We start from the raw sequence: 22,201 nt of genomic DNA, 5'->3' as shown, positions 1-22,201 counted from the left end.
CTGGCGACTGTGTGCAAACTCCACAAGGATGTTCTCCTTGTTTCTGCGTGGGTTTCCTCTGGGTGCTTCTGGTTCCTCCTATAGTCCAAAGATGTGCATGTTAAGGTGGATTAGCCATGGGGAATGCAGGGTTGCTGGGGAGGGGGTGGGGGATGTTTCTGGGTGGGATGATCTTTGGAAGATTGGTGTGGACCCGCAGGCTGAGTGGCCTACTTCCACACTACAGGGATTCTGAGAAATGAGCTGTATGAATGCAAGCTGGGAATTATTTTGGGTTAACATGTACATGGTGAAGATTTGGGTTACTTGGGGACTCTTCACAAATCATCCACAGTTGATGTAACCCATAGCTTTGCTGGTTTCCCACAGCTGGAGATTTATCATTCAGTGATGTTTCGGAACTACCAACGAAAGACTGACATGGACGAGCCACCTCAGTTTGATTACTGCTCTGGGGATGATGACAGCAAGAGTGAGAAGAGGAAAGCCCAGGATCCTCAATATGCTGCAATGGAGGAGAAGTTTTACCGCTATGGGATAAAGCCTGAGTGGATGACCATTCATCGTATCCTGCAGCACAGGTTGGACAGCTGCCGGTTGAAGAACCATTTTGTCTTTAGCATCAGGGATGGAATGCCCTTCAGATCATCCAAATGTATCCACCATTCACTTTTCACTTTTTGATCTGCTACTAATGTCCATTTATCGTCTTGATTCTTAACTCTGTACACCATTTCTGAGCATGGACCATATCACTGGTAGACATGAAAGTTTGAAATGACCCCCAAGACCCAAAGGGTTTTTATAGGACATGAACACCCATTGATTCCAAATATAGAAGTAGAGCGCATGATGCAAGCACTCCAGTCTGTCCAACTACTCCATGCTAGTGTTCTGGCTCTCCTAATCATTTTATATAAATCTTTTCAACTGCATTTGTAGATCTGTCTCAACCTGTCCAGATGTGTTATGACCCATATGTGGAGGAGGTGGGACTTGAATCTGGATCTCCTGTCTTGGACCACCACACCACAAGAGCCCTCATTTGATTGTATTTGTATTCCTCAGAGTATGGAAAATCTAATTAACGTGTTTAACTTGATGTAATTACATGTTCCTTGTTAAACCTTAATATGCGTTCAAGACACAGCTTGGTCCTGACCTAATTTATTGTAAGCTTGACCTTCTCCTGTGTCTTCCTTTTTTTTCCCTTTGGTGCTTACTTATCTCGCGCTTAAATATAAGCTCAGTTTGTCTCAGCTGCTGTCTGAATATTCTCATTCTCATCGCTTCCTGAGTGAAGAATTTCCTTATGAGTTCCTTTAAAGCACTTTAGGCAGTGCCTTGTATTCTAATTCTAGTTTTGAACTCTTCCATATATAGAAACATTTTCATTCCCACCTTATCCTGGCTGAGTGCAGTTACAATCTTACTTTCTGTCGATCAGGAAAGAGTAGTCTGCTCAAACATAGGTTAAAGCACACCTTTTTTTTTAAAAAAAAATGTTTGAGCTGCCTTTTGATGATAATGGGGGGGGGGGTGGTTTAATGAAGTTTCTGATATTAATTTTAATCTTGATTTTTTCCATTGTGATCCTGGCCGTCATCCATTTTTGGACTTGGTCAAGAGCTGCCACCTGATCCAGTGCCCTCTGCTTGATTTGTTATTTGTGCTTGCCTTGTTGAATTGTGCAGGAATCAGTTGAGTTTGAATGGGTGGCACATGCAGGACATTGCTAGTGTGCACTCTCCAAACCATTCCACTCAGCTCGTATTGCGTTCATTTCTACAGTATCGACAGGAAGGGAAACTACCACTACTTGGTGAAGTGGAGAGATCTGTCATATGACCAGGCCACCTGGGAGAAGGATGAACTGGAAATCCCGGATTACGAAGCACTCAAAGTTGCATACTGGAATCACAGGTCAGTGAGGACAGGAATGTGTGCCGTTTTTCATACAGCATACTGTTACCTCTGGGATACTCCAGAAGTCGGTGCTGGGCCTCAGCAATTGCCAGACTTCAAAATTTCCTGTCGTAAGTGTGGGCAGTTGATCGTTGAATACATTCAAGGCTGAATTTTAGACATCGAGAGAATGAGGGGATATAAAAAGTTGAGAAAGTGATGCAGAGATCAGCCTTATTATTATCGAATGGCAGAGCAGGCATGAGAGACCGTATGATCTGCTTCTGTTTTTTGTGAACTTGAATGTTGCCAGTTGTCTACAAGCATAGCATGCTCAATGTACTCTTCTGATATGCATAAGATGGCTGCTGATATCTAGCTTTAACCCCGTGCTGTTTCTGCTGCAGGGAGATGATCATTGGGGAGGAACCCACCAGGCCCAAGAAAACAAAGAAGTTCAAGAAAATAAAGGAGTTCTTGGCAGACAAGCCTCCTGGCTCGCCTGTAACAGAAGTGAGTAGGGAATGGAGGCATGGGACTGTCTAGTGTTCGTAGTCTGGGCCGGGCTTCTAATTAAAGCAATAGAGAAGGATAACCACTCTACTTTGTTTTAATTAAAAGCCAAAGTATTTGGTGACACAGAACTGTATATTGGGACATAAATGGTGGTGAGGGGTGATCAGAATGAATTATGATTTTAAGCAGTAAAGAAGCTTGACCCCAATGATCACTCTTTAGTATATGGGGTACACATTCAAACTCCAAAGTTGACTAGCAAATCAATGACTGCACAGAGCATGTGAGAGAAGAATATAACAACAACTCATTAAAAAAGGAAACTAAATCAATCTTAGGCTGCATGTGTTACATAAGAAACCGATCAGATAAACTGGCAGGTCTCTTCTAGCTGTTATGATTTGATTTGTAAGAGATTTTGGAACTTCCAGCTTACTTTATTTCAGTATGATAGATGAAGTTATGTGTAATAAGCAGTAGGAATTGCAGACTTCACGCTTCTAAATGGGGGAATAAAGGTTTGGTTTTGTCACTTGATGTCAATGTTGGGGATTATCCTGCAGTCTTTGGCGTTGTGTTGTACTCTATAATCACACAACTGAATATCTTAAGCCAGCACCAGTGACAGTCTGGTACCAGTACTGCACTGTCAGGCTTTTGGGGTTTGTGTTTGAAGCTTCTGATTCCAAGCCAACATTCTACCGGATGAAGTGACACTTTTGCCTTCACCATGTTCTATTCCTCTATTTAATTCCAGAACTAATGTCAAATGTCTTTTCAGTCCGTCTTGCTACTAGATTTAATGGCCTTCCTGATAATTGAGGTCCTCCATAACTGTAACTTTACCATTCACTTCTTATTTGGTATTTGATCTAGGACTCCCCAAAATTCCTTTTTAAAATTTCCCAATGTCAATTCCTGTTCGTATTCCTAAATGCCACCACCATTGTGTTTTTAGTAAGCCCCAACAATCCAACTTCCTTAAGTGTTTTTTCTTGTTTCCTGACTCAACTTGGCTGGCATGTTCCTCCAATGGGTGGCATCCTTGCTTCTGAGTTAGTAGCTTGTTGGTTCAAGTTTCACACCAAAGACTTGAGCACAAAAAAAACATTGGTGTTGTATTGAGGAAATCGTGCTCCTAAGTTAAATGGAAGTTGCATCCATCCTGTTCAGACATAAGATTATTTTAGATATTTTAGAGAATAAAAATTTTCCCAGTACCCCGCCAAAATGGCTCTTTTCAGCAACACCAGCAAAACATGAACCTGGTCCTTCACTGCTACTTATCCCCACAGTGGAGAAACAGGCCAAACAAGTCCACACCGACCCTCTGAAGAGTGTCCCATCCAGACCTAACCCCCACACCCCCTCCCCACCCCATCCTTATAACCCTGCATTTCCTGTGGCTACACATCAAACCTACACATTCCTGAACATTGGGTAATTTTAGCATGGCTAATCCACTTAACTTGCATGTCTTTGGACTGTGGGAGGAAACTGGAGCACCAAGAGAGAGCACCCATGCAGACACTGGGAGAATGTGCAAACTTCACACACAGTTGTGGGGACCTTGCAAAAATGGACTGGACTGTTTGTGTTTTTTTTCGCTTACCAGAGAAGGGTATCTGTGGCTGCACTAGCATTTTTTTGCCATCCCTAATTGCCCTTGAGAAAGTGGTGGTGAGTGCCTTGAACCACTGAAATCCATCTGGTGTAGACACACCCACATTACTATTAGGAACAGAATTCTAGCATTTTGACCCAGTGGCTGAAGGAATGGTGATATAATTTCAAATTAGGATTGTGAGTAACTTGGAGAGGAACTTGCAGCACCTGGTGTTCCCATTTATCTGTTGCTCTTATCTTTCTAAATGGAAGTGGTTGAGGGTTTGGAAGAAGCTATGTAAGTCACTTCGGTGAGTTGTAGCATTGGTCACCCTTTAAAAGTATTTCATTGACAGTATAGGGCTTTGGGACTTGGGAGATTATGAAAGGTTACAAATGAATTATTTCTAAAAGGCAAAGTTCTGACGTTTTTTACTTTATTAGCCCCCACCTTGCCACAAAAGCCGTCACGTTGTGTCATTCCAGCGCTGTGCTTTTTGTCTGAAGGTTGCATAATTTGTTTCTCTTTCATTGTCTTTTTCCCTGCAGCCAACAATTAAATATGAAGTCCAGCCAGACTTCATCACGGTCACTGGTGGAACTTTGCACATGTACCAGCTGGAGGGACTAAACTGGCTGCGCTTTTCCTGGGCGCAGGGCACTGACACTATCCTCGCTGATGAGATGGGACTGGGAAAGACCATACAGACCATTGTCTTCTTGTATTCTCTATACAAAGAGGTAAAATGCAACCTAAACTCAGTAAGTCTGATTATGTTGTGCTAAGAGTAGGAGCGTGGTAGTGTATTTCAAGAGGCATGAAGTTGCTGTACCAAGGCTTGGACTATTCATCTGGAGAAGTATATTAATTGAATCATCAAAGATCAGTAACTGCAAAGCTGTAAAGGTAAGAAAATAGTGGTCTTTCATTGATGCCCTTTTTTATGGAGCAAAGCCAAAATCATCATCGCTTGAACCTGTGCGAGTCCAGTCTCATGTCAATATAGTTGACTTGCATCCTCTTACAGATGTGGCCCTGTGAATTATTCCAATGCCACAGCGTTGGAATGAATGATGCTAGCAACCCCAGAATAGTGTTTGTATTTGGGGTTAGTGTTTTGAGCAGACAGGGTATTGGGAAGCTACCTGCATTGCCACTGTGAGATTAACGGATTTTTCCAATTTATTTTCCCATGCAATGTGGCATCATTGGGTAAGGCCAACATTTGTTGTCCATCCATCTTTCCTTTTGAACTGAGTGGATTGCCAGGCCATTTTAGAGGGCAAATGAGAGTCATTCACATTGTAGGTCAGATGGAGAGGAAATCTGTTTTGCCTAAATGCCATTCATAATGGCAAGAGGGATTTTTAAGACAATTGATAACTTCTTGGTCAATATTTGAGACTGCCTTTTATATCCCAGATTTATTAGTTGAATCCCATTGGTGCGGTTTGACCCAGTGTCTCCAGAGCATTAGCTTGGTCCTCTGGGAGGTTAAGCCAGTGAATTATCACTATGCTATGCTTTGTCTCTTTAGATTCACACTTTTGTTTTATTTTGAAAATCACAGGTCAGCTGGTCCTGAGAACGCTCAGTCCGAGCGTCAAACTTTGTCTGATGATGCCTTAGGGAGTGTTTTCATATTGAAGGGTTATGTAATTTTAAAATATTGTTGAGGTCATTTAGAATTTAATTGCTAGTTATTGGAGGAAATTTCCAGGTTGCCAGGCTCTTGAGAATTCCAGTTCCACGTTGGGAAATGGTGCATTTTCTTACTCCATCTCCATTGGGCATTCTGGATTTTGTCCACCATTCCAACTGGACTGATTAGTTATACATTTTGAGTACAATTGGATTGTTCTCCACCTTCTCAGAGTGGGGCGTTTTGGATTTGAAATGACCTCCTGTAGGATAAGTGGATCTCCATTGCAGAAAATTGAATATCTACTTCATCTGAAATAGGATAGCAAGTCAGCAGCCCAGAATTATACTTGCTCAAAATTCTACATCTGTTTCTAAAATTGGCATCTTTTACAATTTAAAAGCTCAGTTTAGTGTGAATTCCCAAAGTGATGGGGACACAGTAGGATACTTTCACAGATTTTTTTGGTGCTTCCCAGTGGAAAAGAATGGGTTTGAAATCCTATCTGGTCATTTAGCCTGCTATCAGACATCTTCAGCTACCATCTGTAAAAGGGGTGTAGGTTTGCTCGCTGAGCTCTAGGTTTGATATCCAGACGTTTCATTACGTGGCTAGGTAACATCATCAGTGGCGACCTTCAGTGAAGTGAAGCTGTTGTCTCCTGCTTTCTATTTATATATTTGTCCTGGATGGGACCCATCCAGAACAAACATAAATAGAAAGCAGGAGACAACAGCTTCGCTTCACTGAAAGTCGCCACTGATGTTACCTAGCCAGGTAATGAAATGTCTGGATATCAAACCTAGAGCTCAGCGAGCAAACCTACACCCTAAACCTCAATCTGAGCTACAAACCTTGCAAAAACCATCTATAAAAGTTTCAGCTCATCCAAAATTCTGTCCCATATCCTCCTTCATACCCAGTTCCTTTTGCCAATCAGCTTTGTACTTGCTAACTGGCGTTGGCTCCTGATCTGTTAACATCTTTAAATATAGAAACAAACTCTTCCTAGTCCTTGCTGTCCTCTTCCCCTATAATCTCTTCCAGCTCTGCACCCAAATCCTTATACCTCTGATATCTCTCCCATTTTCTGTCATTCCACCATTGGTGACCTGGTTGGGCTCTGAGCTTTGAATACCTATCAGTTGATCTGCACCTTTTCAGCAAGTCACTTGGCACTGTTGTTCTGTTAATGTAACCGTATGAATACAAGCAGTTTATTTGTACAATTGATCATCTTTTGTCTCCTCAGGGACATTCGAGTGGCCCCTTCCTGGTCAGTGCTCCTCTGTCTACCATCATAAACTGGGAACGTGAGTTTGAGATGTGGGCTCCAGATTTCTATGTGGTGACTTACACTGGAGACAAAGACAGCCGTGCTGTCATTCGGGAAAATGAGTTTTGTTTTGATGACAATGCAGTCAAAGTCAGCAAGCGAGCTGTCAAAATCAGGGTAAGCCTTCAAAGTTTAGAAATTTTAGTGCTGGGTATCCCGGGGCTAGGTACCGGTATTGAGTTCGTGTGTTCAGTGACTGTAGGGCCCAGTGCATACACTGGAGATTTACGCAGGATCATTTGACTTTGGGTTGGGCTTTGGGCATAACCTGAAAACAACTTAAACTGGAAAAGGGACCGTTTTGAAAGTATCCTAAGCTGTTCTAACTAATGTTGTATTTTTTTTTTTGTAGAGTCAGGCACAAGTGAAGTTTCATGTTTTATTGACCTCCTATGAGCTGGTTACCATTGACCAGGCAGCTCTGAGCTCCATTAAATGGGCCTGTCTAGTGGTAGATGAAGCACACAGACTGAAGAACAACCAATCCAAGGTGGGATCAAATGGGCATCCTCTATCCTGTTATGTCAACTTTGTATTTATAACATCTATGTTTCTTAGCATCTCTTTTTGTGTAAGGACTCTATTTAAACAAAAGCTTTCTCATTTAGGGATCACAATGAAGTGTAGGAAGAATTTCAAGACCGTAATTAGCAGGTTTTGGAGAAGATTTGAGGCTCTGGGTGTAAGTTTGTTTGCTGAGCTGGAAGGTTCGTTTCAGACGTTTGTCACCATACTAGGTAACATCACTGAGTCTCTGAAGGCTTCACTGGTGGCTCACTAATGTTACCTAGTACAGTGACGAAATGTCTGAAAACGAACTTTCTAGTTCAGCGAGCAAACTTACACCCAGAGCCTCAACCTGAGCTACAAATCTTCTCCAAAACCTGCTAAGTACTGTCTTGAATTTCTTCCTAAACTTTGTGATCCCTAAATGAGAGAGCTTTTGTTTTAATTGAGTCCTTTAATTCTGGTAGTGACCACCCTGGCTCAACACTTCATTCCGTGGTTGTGGGCATGGCTGATGTTTATTCCTCTTTCGACGTTATGATGGTAGAGTTGGTAACTGAGTGTCCAGCTTGGCCATTTCAGAATGTAGTCAAGTCATTCAGGTCAGCAAGCGTCTGGTGTCATCTACAAACCCTGACGTATTCTGACCTCCATGAAGACCCCTAACTTCTAAAGCGCTGAATTCCCATTTGCCAATTCAAAAGAGAATGCTACGTAGAATCCCCACATGCCGTTCAACCCATTGAGTCCACACCAACCCTCCGAAGAACATCCCACCCAGGCCTACCTCCTCTGCTGTCCCTGTAGTCGTGCATTTCCCATGGTTAATCCATCTGGGATACTACAGGCCATTTAGTGTGGCCAGTTCACTCAACCAGTACATCTTTGGACTGTACAGCAAGAAACTACAGCACCTGAAAGAAAACCATGCAGACGTGAGAATGTGCAAAGTCCACACACAGTTGCCCGAGGGTGGAATTGAATCTGGTTCCCTGGTGCTGTCAGGCAGTACTGCTGCCTGACAAAGTTACACATTTTGAGACTTGTACTGTAACTAACAAAAGTAAAGTACAGGGGGTTCCTGATTTAAAGACATCCAACTTATGAACATGATCTCATACTGGGATATAATTTTAAATACTGACATTTGAACATTTCCTGCACTAACAATTCCTTTATGTTGCCCTGCATTGTGTACACATCGACTTGCAGATGGACTCCAGAACAATCTGGGAACTGCCTGTAACATCCAGCCTCCATCAGGCTCACTTCTTGTTTCATTAAGTTGTAAAGCTCACTGTCTGTTTTGGAAGCAGTTTCCCTCAGAAGCGTAACCATCTTCTAGTAGCAAGGCCCTTTCTGGTAATGATTCCTTTCAGCATCCTCCAGTTCTCTTTCCTATCTAAAGATTTTAGTCTCTAACCAGAAAATAACACCTGCAAGGTGACTTTTGGAAGGCCATTTTCTTCTGCTATTCACATGTCTGTCTGTTTGTTTCTCCTCCCCATTCTCTCAGCATTAAAGATTGGGATTGAATGACATGCTGATGCCTGCAGCCCGTGAAAGAATAAACAAAGGAGACTGCTTAAAACCTAACCGTTGTACAAGACCTCACGCTTCTGACCAAGTGTAGATTTTGCAATAATCTAGTAGTTTCATGGTTATTTCTTCAGTTTATTTTCAAACATTAAGAGCACAATATAAATCCTCATGCTGTTACAGAGGAGCTTGAACTTAAATTCTCAATTATTCCTGCAAACCTCTGGATTACATTAGTCTGCTAACATAACCACTGCATAGCTGTGTGTGGGATGAGTGATATTTTTGAAGGCGAATTTGTAGTTCATCCCTACTTCCCAACTGAGTGACTCGGTGAGTCACTGAAAAAATCCTTCGAAGTCAGAAGGTGACTTGTGCAGTACCTGTCAGCGTCCCCCAGTGGTGTGCAGCTTTGTACAGAAGCGTACACACCTTCCCACAACAGTGAATACAACAAACTCCCAGAAACAAGTTTGTATGCTGATGGCCAGACAACCCAGTCCAGTGATTAGATTAGATTAGATTAGATTTAGATTACTTAGTGTGGAAATAGGCCCTTCGGCCCAACCAGTCCACACCGACCCACCGAAGCGCAACCCACCCTGATCTATTTACCCTTTCAGGAAACACTACGGGCAATTTAGCATGGCCAGTTCACCTAACCTGCACATTTTTTGCTCTGGTTTCCTCCCACAATCCAAAAATGTGCAGGTTAGGTGAATTAGCCATGCTAAATTGCCCATAGTGTTAGCTGAAGGGGTAAATGTAAGAGTATGGGTCTGGGTGGTATACGCTTCGGCGGGTCGGTGTGGACTTGTTGGGCCGAAGGGCCTGTTTCCACACTGTAAGTAATCTAATCTAATCTAATTTTTGGACTGTGGGAGGAAACCGGAGCACCCAGAGGAAACCCACGCAGACACTGGGAGAATGTGCAAACTCCACACAGACAGTTGCCTGAGGCAGGAATTGAACCCGGATCACTGGCGCTGCAAGGCAGCAGTGCTAACCACTGAGCCACCGTGCTGCCCATCAGCTGAAAGATGTGTTCGGTCAGATGGCTGGGGCAATACCTCCTGTCCTTTTCTTTGCAAAAAAAAACAGACCATCTGAAAGCAACCAGGATATTGAGTTTACACCTCGCCTCGCCTCACCTCACCTGAAAGATGGCACCCTCCAATAGTACACAGCTCCCTCCTTACTGGGGGGCTGGGCAATAAATGCTGGCCGGCCAGTGACTCCCATGTAACGCAATTGAATTTTTTTTTTAAAAAACTGAATATGAGCCTGGATCATTTGTTACAGTCTCTGGAGGCAGAATTGAACCTACAACCATTTTTGCTTCAGAGTTCTACGGCCAAGTCAAAGTCTGGGCTTGCCTGCTATAAGTTACTTTCTTTGCTCCTTAGAGCCATGTATTGAGCTCTGAGAACTTGCAAATTGAGGTAACACAGACATCCTGATGATCGTGCTGACTTAATAATGATTCAGTTTTTCAGAGTGTTGAACGCTTATAAGATTGACTGGAAGTTGTTGCTGACAGGAACACCACTTCAAAATAACCTAGAAGAACTCTTCCATTTGCTCAACTTTCTCACGCCTGACCGTTTCAAGTAAGTGCCACTTTAAAAATGGCAGGGGCAGGAGGGACTTTTGACCTTCCACATTTGGGAATTTGGGGCTTTTTTTTTTTGCAAAAGGAAGCTTCATTGGTTATAAAGTGTAGTTCTGTTGTAATTCTTAAGAAAAACTGTCACAAATCGCAATGTAATATTAACCAAATTTTGTTAGTGATTTTCTTTTCTTTTGCAAAATTCCTTGCATCGGTGTGAGCTCTGCTCTTTGTTCAAATTGGATTCGTGCGGTGACATCTGTTGAGAATCCTTTTTTTTATTATTCATTTGAAAGAATAAGCACTTGTAATACTTCACACCTGTAAAGGTATGTTTAAAATAAAAGTAAAACCTTACGAGATGTTGGTATTCAGAACCATTGGAAACATTAATATTAGCTGTGTTTCCCTACTTGAGAGGGCAGACGAGACCATTCCTTGGCCATCAAGTTATCCACTTAGGTCAATGTTGACAAGGATGCCACAGGGGGCTGCTAAATAAGATCAAGGGTAAGGTGCTGGCACGGATCGATTGGCTGCAATGCAGAAGGAGGCGGTACAGAAAACTATTCTTGTTATACATTTAATGGTCTGGACAGAAGAACTGAGGATATTGTTGCTAAGTTTACAGATGATGCAAGATAGGTGGCTAGACTGATAGTTGAGGAAGTGGGGCGGTTACAGAAGGATTTGGAAAGGCTAGGAGAGTGTATTCCATCTGTCACTTTTTTGTCCAATGTTGGAAAGTGAGAGATTACTTTGCACACTTTTGTAGGAAGAATAGAGGCATAGACTATTTTCTAAGTGGGGAAAGGCTTCTGCAATCTGAAGCATAAAGTGACTTGGCAGTCCTAGTTCAGGATTCTCTTAAGGTTGACATACTAGTTCAGTTGGCAGTTGGGAAGGCAAATGCAATGTTAACACTAATTTTAAGCAAGAGCAGATCTATACTGCTAAGGCTCTGGTCAGAGACTGCATTTGAAATATTGTGTGCAGTTTTGGGCCCCATTTGTAAGGAGGGTTGAGCTGTTGTTGAGCGGTTGAGAGCTTTGTAATGATTGGAGTTTTAGGATGAGAGGGGATCATATTGAATCTTGCAGAATACTGAGAAGCTTGGATAGAGTGGACTTGAGATGATCTTTTGACTAGTTGAAGAAAATAGGACCTGAGGGCATAGCCTCAGAGTGAAAGGAGAACCCATTGGAACTGATAAGAGGAGCTTCTTCAGCCAGAGGGTGATGAATCTGTGGAACTCAATGCTGTAAAAGGCTTTATCCCCATTCTCTTTTGCTAGGCAGCTAATCTATCCTTGCCCTGATGATATTTAGCAGCTTATCGTTACACTTAAGACCAAGCTAGAAAGATTCTTGGTTGGTAAGGGTTGTGGGGAGAAGGCTGGAAAATGGCATTGAAGAACAAACTAATTTGTGCAGTTTTCTAAAGGAAAAACCCCTGTTGACTGTAGATGTTACTGCATAAAATGGGAACATAATGTGTGCTTCAAATAGTCTCAAATTACATCAATTTAGGGGGAAAATATCTCTCTCAATTAAATGAAATGCAGAATACTGCTTTAGCCTCGTAATTTCCTTTAGCTGACGATGCAACATTGTCTCAGCACTGTGCTGGAGCTGCACCAGTCTAAATCTGCATCTCACCCTTCCTTCTGGCTCTTTTGGACTTTCTGCCTGTAGTTGAATGCTAGTGATTTGAAATACTTCTGGGAGTTTCAGGTTTAATTAACTCCCTCAGTTAGCAACTCTGGACTCCTGTGCAATCTGGGCATTCGGCACCACCATCGCCATCAGTTAAATACTCTAATTCCCTTTATAAACTCATCTCCTCCTTCAATAAGCTACATCTTAACTGCTCCCTCTTTGATCATGCATTAGGTCACCTACCTTCATGTCACTAAATGAAATTTAGAAACTAAAAACAAAGTTTGAAACTCTGAAGTCTTTTGGGGAACTTTGAAGTCACAAAGGCACTATATTGGTATTATACAATTGGTATTGTTAATGGTGCAACAGCTTGAACAGCTAGAGAAGATTCAAGTCCTGTTGGTTGAGTGACCACCCAAAGCTTGGCTCTCACTCCCTTTCTTTTTCAGTAACCTAGAGGGTTTCCTTGAAGAATTTGCTGACATCTCAAAAGAAGACCAGATCAAGAAGCTCCATGATCTCCTTGGTCCCCACATGCTTCGACGCCTTAAAACTGATGTTTTCAAGAATATGCCATCCAAGACAGAACTGATTGTGCGTGTGGAGTTGAGTACGATGCAGAAGTAAGTAATCATTAGCTAGGCCTTTGTCCTAAGTGGTATCCTTTACTTTCGGGACAAGATTCTTACTGGCGGGTGGAGTGAACATTCTGGAGTGTGAAACCCATTCAACTTATCCAATTCCTTCCATCCAGGGGCTGTATTTAGTCCATCGTTGACTTTCTTCCTAGTTGACCTCATATCTCTCTCTGTTACCAATGTGAAATAGCTTCCCTTTACATTGATGCTAAACTTGTGCCATAAGTGCATCCTGAATCTGTAAATCTGTCCCTGCTGAAACTGGGCTGGAGGCTTTCTGGAAGAGGTGTACTCACTCCACTTGGCTTTCCAATCAGCTTTTGGCTTTCGTGATCAGTTTCTGGTACAGCATTGGATATTACAGCTTCAATTTTATTTCAAAACTGGGCTTGTGAAGTGTGAATGCATATTCATCTATTCCTACTATAGAGCATAGAAGGAGATCATTTGGCCCATTGGGTTTATGGTGACATTCTTGAAAAGAGCTCAGTTATTTTCCACCTACAGTCTGGGAAATGTTGCTCTTTCAAGTATTTAATGATTCTCTTGAAAGGTATTGAAGGTGTTTCCACTGCCCTTTGTAGCAGCTGGCTCCATTTTTATTTTTGTTTATAAGTGCTTTTTCTTTTTGCCAAGTATTTTAAAACTTCTCTAGTCTTTCCACTTTATTTTATCTTCCCAGCCTTGTAACTTTCTCAAGAAGTACAAACAAACGAGCAGGGGCTTTGATATCACTCGAGCCCTCAATGAGGCTGAATATTGATCCAGATGCTTGTTTTATTTTTGCTTATTGACATTAAGGGAGGATCTCGTGTGGTGCATTGGTAGTGGACCAGGAGACTAGATTCAAGTCCCACCAACGCCAGAAGTGTGCAATAAAATAGGTTGATTTAAGAAATATCTAACCGACCCTAATTGATCACGAGTGGAATCTGTTTCACTTGTGTGTCACAGCGAATTTTCTAATTCTTAGCTTTGGTGAGGTAGTGTGACTCTTGTACTCATGTCTTTTCATTCCTGTATTGCCCCTCTCAGAAATAACTGTATTCAAGTTCCCTATTTGGTGAAACCTCCACTTAGCTTCTTTAAAAAGTAATGTACTCCAGTTCCTTTTAGCTGCCACCTGGGGAAGAGGTGATGAGGTAATGAAGAGTAGGAAGAAGTGCTGCCTTATCTAAAATCTCTATACTATTTTTCAGAAAGTACTACAAATTTATTCTGACAAGAAACTTTGATGCGCTGAACTCGAAAGGTGGTGGAAATCAGGTGTCATTGCTGAATATTATGATGGATCTGAAGAAATGTTGTAACCATCCTTATCTCTTCCCTGTGGCTGCCATGGTAGGTGATCACTCTGGTATGTTTCTTTCTCAGTCCCAACTTGGTGGCCTGCATTCCACTGACTAGGATCTTAACAAATATATAGCCAATAATGAGAGGGTTTTATTTCCTGGTGTCCATGAAAGGCAACTGTGCCAAGCAGTAGTTAGTTTTAGTTGAGGCTCTTTAAAAGCGTGAAAGAGGTTAATGTTAATGGAATGCTATCCTTTAACACCAGAGACATTGAACATAACTGAAGTAAAACATAGGGTTTTGGTCAAACTGCATCTTGAATACTTTGTGCAGTTTTAATTCCTTATTTAAGCAACATTGTATGAACATTGAGGAAATTCAGAGGAGGATTACCAGATTGATTCTAGAATGAGCAAGCTGTCTTATGAGGGAAGCACCAAACTCTCTCTCTAGATTAGATTTTAGATTACTTTACAGTGTGGAAACAGGCCCTTTGGCCCAACAAGTCCACACTGACCTGCCGAAGCGCAACCCACCCATACCCCTACATTTACCCCTTACCTAACACTACGGGCAATTTAGCATGGCCAGTTCACCTGACCTGCACATCCTTGGGCTGTGGGAGGAAACCGGAGCACCCGGAGGAAACCCACGCAGACACGGGGAGAATGTGCAAACTCCACACAGTCAGTTGCCTGAGGCAGGAATTGAACCCCGGTCTCTGGCGCTGTGAGGCAGCAGTGCTAACCATTGTGCCACCGTGCCGCCCTCGTGCCAGTTTCCTACCCTTTTCCTGTGTCACTGTGTACCATTTAATATCCAAAAAGACCATCCAATGCACTTTTGAATGCCTCATTGAACCTCCCTCCACATGTTTCCAGGTTGTGTATTTCATACCCTAATGAGCCACTGTGGTGGGGGAAAAAGTTTCCTCACACTAACTTTGCTTTGTCTGCACACCACTTTCAATCTGCACCCCTCTTTTTACAAGAGGAGGTGGCTTTGTTGTATCTACTCTGTCCAGCCCGCTTGTGATTTTGAAAATCTCAATGAGATTGTCTCTGTCTCTGAATATTTGTTTTGGGAAGATCAGCCCCAACTACTACAATCTATCCTCCTAACTAAGGTTTCTTACCTGGAGCAATTCTAGTAAATCACTTCTGTGTATACTCCAATGCATTCGTGTCTTTCGTATCATGTGGTGCCCACACCTGTACACAGCACTCCAGCTGAGGCGTGATAAGTGTCTTATACAAGTTCACATGACATCCTTGCTCTTTAGAGTTGTACCCTTTACTTTGTATTGACTTTTGTGTTCTTATGACCAAAATGCATCACCTCACACTTTCCCAAGTTGAATCTCAACTGTCACCTATTCACCCATTCACGTGACGTGTTAATGTCCCATGCTGGGTTTGTTTCCACTGGAGCTTGAGTGAGAGACAACTTTATTGAAGTCTATAAGATCCTGAATGTTGGCATTAACTTGTGGAAAAGGATGTTTCTTTTTATGAATGAGTTCAGAACTAATGGACACTGTTTCGAAACAAAGGGGTCATTCTTTCAAGACAATGATGAGGGTAATTTCTTTAAAGGTTGTGGGACTTTGAAACTCTGCCTCCAGGAGATGGTGGATGTGTGGTTGTTGTCTTAGAAACATTTCAGAGGTTGTTACAAAGGCAAAGTTGCTATAGTCCGAGAGGACCACAGGGCTGATCTCATTAGAGAAAAATAATGGGTAGTTTGACCTCCAGGTCATCGCACCTCAGGGAAAGGGGGAGAAGGAGAGACCTTTTAATGGTCAACTCGGTTAATGTGGGAATTGAAAACGTGCTGTTGGCAGACATGGGTAGATTCACTTTAGATGAAGGGATCAAAGGTTGTTGAAGATAATTGGAGATGTAGAATTCAAAACACAAACGAATTAGCAACAATTTTATTCGACGGTGGATTAGACTGAAAGGGCTCAATGGATGATGTTATTTCATATAATTTCCCTCTCAACAGGTTTTTTTGGGTAAGAGTTCTAGATTTCTGCTTCACTTTGTGGCATCGTCTCTCAACAACCTGGCTCAAATTCTAAAGTTCTGTCTCATGTTCTAGACACTTTTACCTTCCCTACCTCAGATGGTAGTTTTTCTCTATAACTGAATGGAGTCATTTTTATTCTCTAACATTTTGAGTAGATCACTCCTTAATTTTCTGTACTCAATGGAGCGTAATCCAGATTTACATCACTGTTTGAATCCTTGTCTCATCTGCTCCTGCCAGTATGTCCTTCCTGTGCTGCACCTAGTTTCCTCTGGAGTGCTGTGAACAGTCCTGAACTATCACTGATAAGTAGACAGCAGACAGACCAGAACATTGAACATGGGTTGATGAGGAGAGAGAGTGCATGATCCTATGGTTGGTGTGAGAATTTGGTGCATTTTCTTTGGGAAATTGATACAATTTGGCCACAACAGGAAATGGAGAAGTTTAGTGCAGAAATGTAAGCAGTAGAATTTAAAATAAAACTGCAGAGTCCCTCAATAACAATCTTATGATCAGATAATTATTTCAGTTGTGGTATTGTGGGGAGGGAGAACAGTTTCTGATGTGTTACCCTCCCCACTCTCCTATGCTGTCTAGGCCATTCGTGTTGCTTAGGCTCTTGGGCAAGAAATCAGAATACATACCCTTCTGGAATGGGTGGCGGGAGAAAACTCTGGTGCTGGGAGCTTTTTACTAAAAGGGTACAGAAGCTAATAAGGTATGGTGAACATTAGCAATTCTGTTAATTTTGATGTTGTAACTCAGCACTGATACGATTAGAGGTCTGTTCTGACTCTGCTGCTTTGTTTTCCTCTGCTGCAGGAGTCTGCAAAGTTGCCAAATGGTGCGTATGAAGGCAGTGGGCTGATCAAGTCATCAGGAAAGTTAACGCTCCTCCAGAAGATGCTGAAGAAACTGAAAGCCCAGGGCCACAGGGTGCTGATATTTTCTCAGGTACAGCAACTCTCAGGCTTAGAGTGCTGAGATTTTCTCAGATGGCTCATGTCTTCAATGCTCACTTTTCATATTAGTACTTAGAGCCAAACCTTCTGATTCGTTCCGCCAGTTCTACTGTCATATGGGTGATATGGTTAATTTCTATGTTCCCACTAAGCTGTTCACTTTCCAGCTATGCAGTGCAACACCACATCAATGAAAGATGGGGTGGGGGCACTCTTGTTCAGAATATGACCTGTTGGAGATGATTTGAAGTCCATCTTGACTTCATCCGATACTAGTGCATGTTGCTGCTGAGTGTCTTGGAGCTTAGTTCACCACCTTAGTGCTGGACTGTTCAGAATCTGAATTGAGTCGGCAAATTGGGAGGTGATAGATGAGTGAAAATATCTTAACTGCAGAATTGATCTGGTCAATACTTCGAGTAGAATAATAACATGATAACATTTGTGATTTGGCTGGGAATAATGAATAAGGATCTTCCTAGAATTTAATAATTTAGCTAATGACATGTCAAAAGAAAATCCTGCTGTTTTAGTATGTTAGGCCTCATTGGAGTAGCATGCTGGAAGGCAAGCCCCTCCTAATTCCAGAGTTGCCATAAAAGTTAAATTTTATAAAGGTCGTCAAAATCCCCAGTTACCTGCCTGAGAGACTTTGTTGAACAGACAACATGAACCTGTACTTAACCAGTTTCTGTACTAAACAAGAACTGCTATGTATTACAAATAAATAGATGCTAACCATAGTTGAACAATATGAACTGTTGACATTAAAGCTCTGTGTTAAAACTTTAATTCGCTTCTAAAAATCCCCTAATGCGCATGGCAGATGAAGAAAAAAAGTAGCGTTTAATGGAGGAGCAAAACATACTGAGAAAACAACTGAATTGTGCATGCCCTCAGGGTTCAGAGAAATATTCCTTCTGTTTCCTTTCGTTCTCCAAGGTTGTCTTTCAGGTCCTTTCTCTGTATCACATGAGACACTGAGCAACTGATTTACCAATTATGAAATTTGACTGGTTAAAGGTAACAACACACAACTGATAGAAGAAGTAACTGGATTTCCTTTACCATCGGATTTTCTTACCAGAGTGGGAGACAGACCACCTATCCTTCCAGAGGCCCGAGAGCTTCTGCCTTTGTCATTTGCATATGCATAAGCTGTTTGTCTCTCCAGGAACTAATTGGAGAGTTGCTGTCCGGGTGATGACCTTTGGCATCCATGACCAGTCACGGTTACCCAAAACAATTAGCTACTTGTTTTTGACTGAATTGCACTCTGCAAGCGCACAGTGATGCTCAGCCATTTACAAACCACATCCCCACCACTTGATCAAGGTAGCAGTTTAAGTACCATGTATGAATTTCAATAATTTATTTTTATAAAGTGCAGCAATTACTTTCACAGTCCTTTGGTTTCAAAACCCTCCCTCTTTTTGTTTCTTCTTCTTGACAATCAAAAATACAGAAGATAACACTTCACGATCGTTACATGTCGCTGACCTTGCATGGATTGGATGGGCTGAATGGCTGTCTGACATACTGAAAGCCCACGTCTCACATCTGCCACACTTCATTAGCTACATGCTGTGTGAAAAAGCCACACAATGTGTCTTGGCATGCATAAGTGCCACATGAATGTGCAAGGGATTCTGTACTCAACATTGTCATGCAAACATCATGAAATGTACTATGTGAATACCACATCAAGCTCTGAATTAACTCATGGCACCCTGACATTTACATAGATCACACCCTTTCAAGCTTTTTTAAACTGGACTTTGTTCTCAAAGTTATCACATTCCCTGTACTACCACCCTTATACGCTGCCTTTTCCTTAGATGACTAAAATGTTGGATTTATTGGAAGACTTCATGGACTATGAGGGCTACAAGTATGAAAGGATTGATGGAAGTGTCACTGGTGCAATGAGGCAGGAAGCTATCGACCGATTCAATGGTGAGTGTGGCAGAGACAATCCTTGAAGATTTTTGTGCTTTTTTTTTCCCACAAATGCAGAGTTAACACTTTCTTTCTCTCTCTCCCCCCCCCCCCCCCCCCCACCGCCTTTTCTCCCTCTGCTCAATTACACTATTTATTTGCCTTTTCTCAGCTCCGGGAGCTCTGCAGTTTTGCTTCCTGTTGTCAACTAGAGCTGGGGGGCTTGGAATTAACTTAGCCACAGCTGACACAGTTATCATCTTTGATTCAGACTGGAACCCCCACAATGACATCCAGGTGAGAGACAAGAATAATATCAGTGGTGGGGTTGAGGGCAGGAGGCAGGCTGTTTGTCGCAAGCAAATCCGTCTAGACATGTCTTGTCTAGGTTTCACCTTTTTTTTTAATGCAATAGGGACCGTAAGAAAGAACTGGGCAGATCAATCCAGTGCTGAGATTGTGGGCATTCAAAAGTAGCTTTGAACACTGAGTCTTTAAATTTATTCTACATTGTATCTGTGTGATCAAGTTTTGAATATAAAAGATTAAGGAGTGGTGCAATTGAGTTATCTAGTAGTTTAGGTATGTTGGTATGGTCTTCTGGAATAGAGGAGTCCAGACCAGGGGACAAAACTTAAACATTTGAGCCAGCCAATTCAGGGGTGTTGTTAGAAGCACTCTGTAAAACACAAGGAAGTGGAATCTGAACAATAACTCCTCCCTCACACTCCTGAAAAAATACATTGTGGATCTGACAGGGTTAATTGAAAATTTAAAGACGTCCTTTCATTGGATAAGAGTATCAAGGTGAGGAGCCAAGCAACTACAGAGGAACCTTGATTATCTGGCATTTATTTATCCAAATTTCGGATTATCTGAATGAGATTGCAAGGTCCCGATGCTTGGCTAAACTACTATACAGCAGTCGATTAATTGAATGAAATACTCCCCGTCCACATCCTTCGGATAATCGAGGGCCTTCTGTAAATTGCATCCAATCTAATTGAACGCCAGCTGGTGCAGTGGACTGAATGGCCCCTCCTAATTTCTGGAATGACTGGTGTTTTGAACTTAGTTTGAACTTTACTTAGTCCTGTGTTGATGCTCCTGATTCACATACCCATCTCTTCATTCCTCCCATTTCTGTATTCGTACTTCAGGCCTTTAGCAGAGCTCACCGCATTGGTCAGGCAAATAAAGTGATGATCTACCGCTTTGTCACTCGCGCCTCTGTAGAGGAGCGAATCACACAAGTGGCTAAACGTAAAATGATGCTGACTCACCTGGTGGTTCGGCCTGGCCTGGGCTCCAAGACTGGTAGCATGACCAAGCAGGAGTTGGATGATATCCTCAAGTTTGGCACAGAAGAACTCTTCAAAGGAGATACTGAAGGTAAGCAGATTGAAGAGAAAATCCAACCTTAAACATAGCAGTGGAGTTAGTTGTCAGGGAGAAAGGAAGAAGCTGAACTGATGTGGTGAAGTCTCCTCTTGTAGAAAGGGTGGTTGAGATGAGAAGTGCTAATATATATTTAATGTTGACGTTGGATAAATATAATGCGAAAGCAATAAAAGGGTGTGCTGATGGGGTGAGATGATGAAATGAGGAAGGTATTTTCTGTGCTGTAGAATTCAATACAGTGGGAGCTGGAAAACTAAGAAACGACAAGGACTAAGACAGGAGAGGTGCTCTGTGATGACTTGGGTTTCCTTCGTGCAAAATCTGCAACAGCTGTTGTGACCAATTTGGGGATGAATTGATCCTTTCCTTGACCCACTCCATTTATTGCAGTTTATTATTAATTTTAATGGGCCAGCATTCATTGTGAATCCCCTAGTTGCTCTGGAGGGTGGTGATGAACTATTGTCGCCTATCTGCTGTAGATGGGCCCCTGCCAATGGATAGAGAGTTCCAGGAGTTTGACCTAGTGACACTGAAGGAATACCAATGTATTTCCAAGTAAGGATACTGACTGGCTTGGAGGTGAACTTTAAAGGCTCTGTTATTACCATGTGTCTTTTGCCCTTATCCTTCTGGATGATAGTACCTTCCAAACCCATAATCACTGTCTAAGGATCTGCGGTGAATTACTGCAGTGTATCTTGTAGATGGTACAAGATGGAGTTTTGGTGGTAGAAGGAGTGGATGTTTGTGGATTTGGCTGCAGTCTTGTCTGGTCTGCTTTGTCCTGAATGGTGTCAAGTTTCTTTAGCGTTGTTGCACCTATCCAAGCAAGTGGGGAGTAATCCATCATATTCCTAACTTGCGACTTATGGATGGCGAACAGGCTTTGTCAGGATGTAAGTTACTCACTGCATAATTCCTAGTTTCGGACTTGTTCTTGTAGCCACAGTTTTTTTTATAACTAGTCCAGTTCAATTTGTACTCAGTGATACCTTTTCAGGATATTGATGATGGGGATTTCACGATGGTGAAGCCATTGAACATCAAGGGCAATGATTAGATTCCCTCTTGTTGGGGATGGTCATTGCCTCGCACCTTGTATGGTGTAAATGTTGACTATTGGGCTGAAGTGGAAAGTTGATGTTGTATAGGTCTTGTTGCATTTGGGCATGGACTGCTTCCAGTATCTGAGAATGTTGCCAAACATTGTGCAATCATCAGTGAAGGTCCACAACTTCTGATGTTATGATGGAGGGAAGATTGTTGATGGAACAGCTGAAGATGATCAAATTCACAAAAAGAAAGATTATTGTCAAATTTTATATATCAGATGTTTAATGATGAGCTATATAAGTCAGATATACGTCAACAAAATTCCTTTAATAACAAGTGACTAATTTATTGCAAACAACTTACTCCAGTAAAGGTTATTAACAAAAGATACAATCAAATACAGCTTCTCTTCCGGGAGGGAGGGAAAAAACACATCACCCTGCCTCCACATCCTCCCACTTCCATTTTGAGGAAATAACACAACATCTGCTGGATGTTATCTCAAAAGTACTTTGGCCAAGTAACAGTTAAATTCAGGCACAACAATTGTTCAGATTG

At 42.1% G+C, this 22,201-nt stretch overlaps 1 protein-coding gene across 9 annotated transcripts in view; it reads left to right on the top strand.

Moving 5' to 3' along the window:
• The window catches only part of LOC122548363 (ATP-dependent chromatin remodeler CHD3), a 117,366-nt gene that overhangs the window by 51,281 nt on the left and 43,884 nt on the right, over positions 1 to 22,201 (top strand). For all 9 annotated transcript variants that reach the window (XM_087982892.1, XM_087982889.1, XM_087982891.1 and 6 more), the window contains 13 exons: positions 370 to 581; positions 1,792 to 1,923; positions 2,313 to 2,418; positions 4,576 to 4,767; positions 6,922 to 7,122; positions 7,358 to 7,495; positions 10,540 to 10,661; positions 12,771 to 12,944; positions 14,159 to 14,300; positions 17,109 to 17,240; positions 19,087 to 19,204; positions 19,359 to 19,483; positions 20,347 to 20,578. In XM_087982892.1, coding sequence (XP_087839018.1) covers positions 370 to 581; positions 1,792 to 1,923; positions 2,313 to 2,418; positions 4,576 to 4,767; positions 6,922 to 7,122; positions 7,358 to 7,495; positions 10,540 to 10,661; positions 12,771 to 12,944; positions 14,159 to 14,300; positions 17,109 to 17,240; positions 19,087 to 19,204; positions 19,359 to 19,483; positions 20,347 to 20,578 — 2,026 coding nt within the window. The remainder of the gene's footprint in view (positions 1 to 369; positions 582 to 1,791; positions 1,924 to 2,312; positions 2,419 to 4,575; positions 4,768 to 6,921; positions 7,123 to 7,357; positions 7,496 to 10,539; positions 10,662 to 12,770; positions 12,945 to 14,158; positions 14,301 to 17,108; positions 17,241 to 19,086; positions 19,205 to 19,358; positions 19,484 to 20,346; positions 20,579 to 22,201) is intronic.

The sequence above is a fragment of the Chiloscyllium plagiosum genome, unplaced genomic scaffold (genome assembly GCF_037043375.1).
Source record: "Chiloscyllium plagiosum isolate Xiang-an unplaced genomic scaffold, Cpla_swu_hap1 HiC_scaffold_44, whole genome shotgun sequence".
Classification (NCBI taxonomy): domain Eukaryota; kingdom Metazoa; phylum Chordata; class Chondrichthyes; order Orectolobiformes; family Hemiscylliidae; genus Chiloscyllium; species Chiloscyllium plagiosum.
Note: the sequence above shows the minus strand (reverse complement) of the source record. Positions and strands in the feature narration are given on the sequence as shown.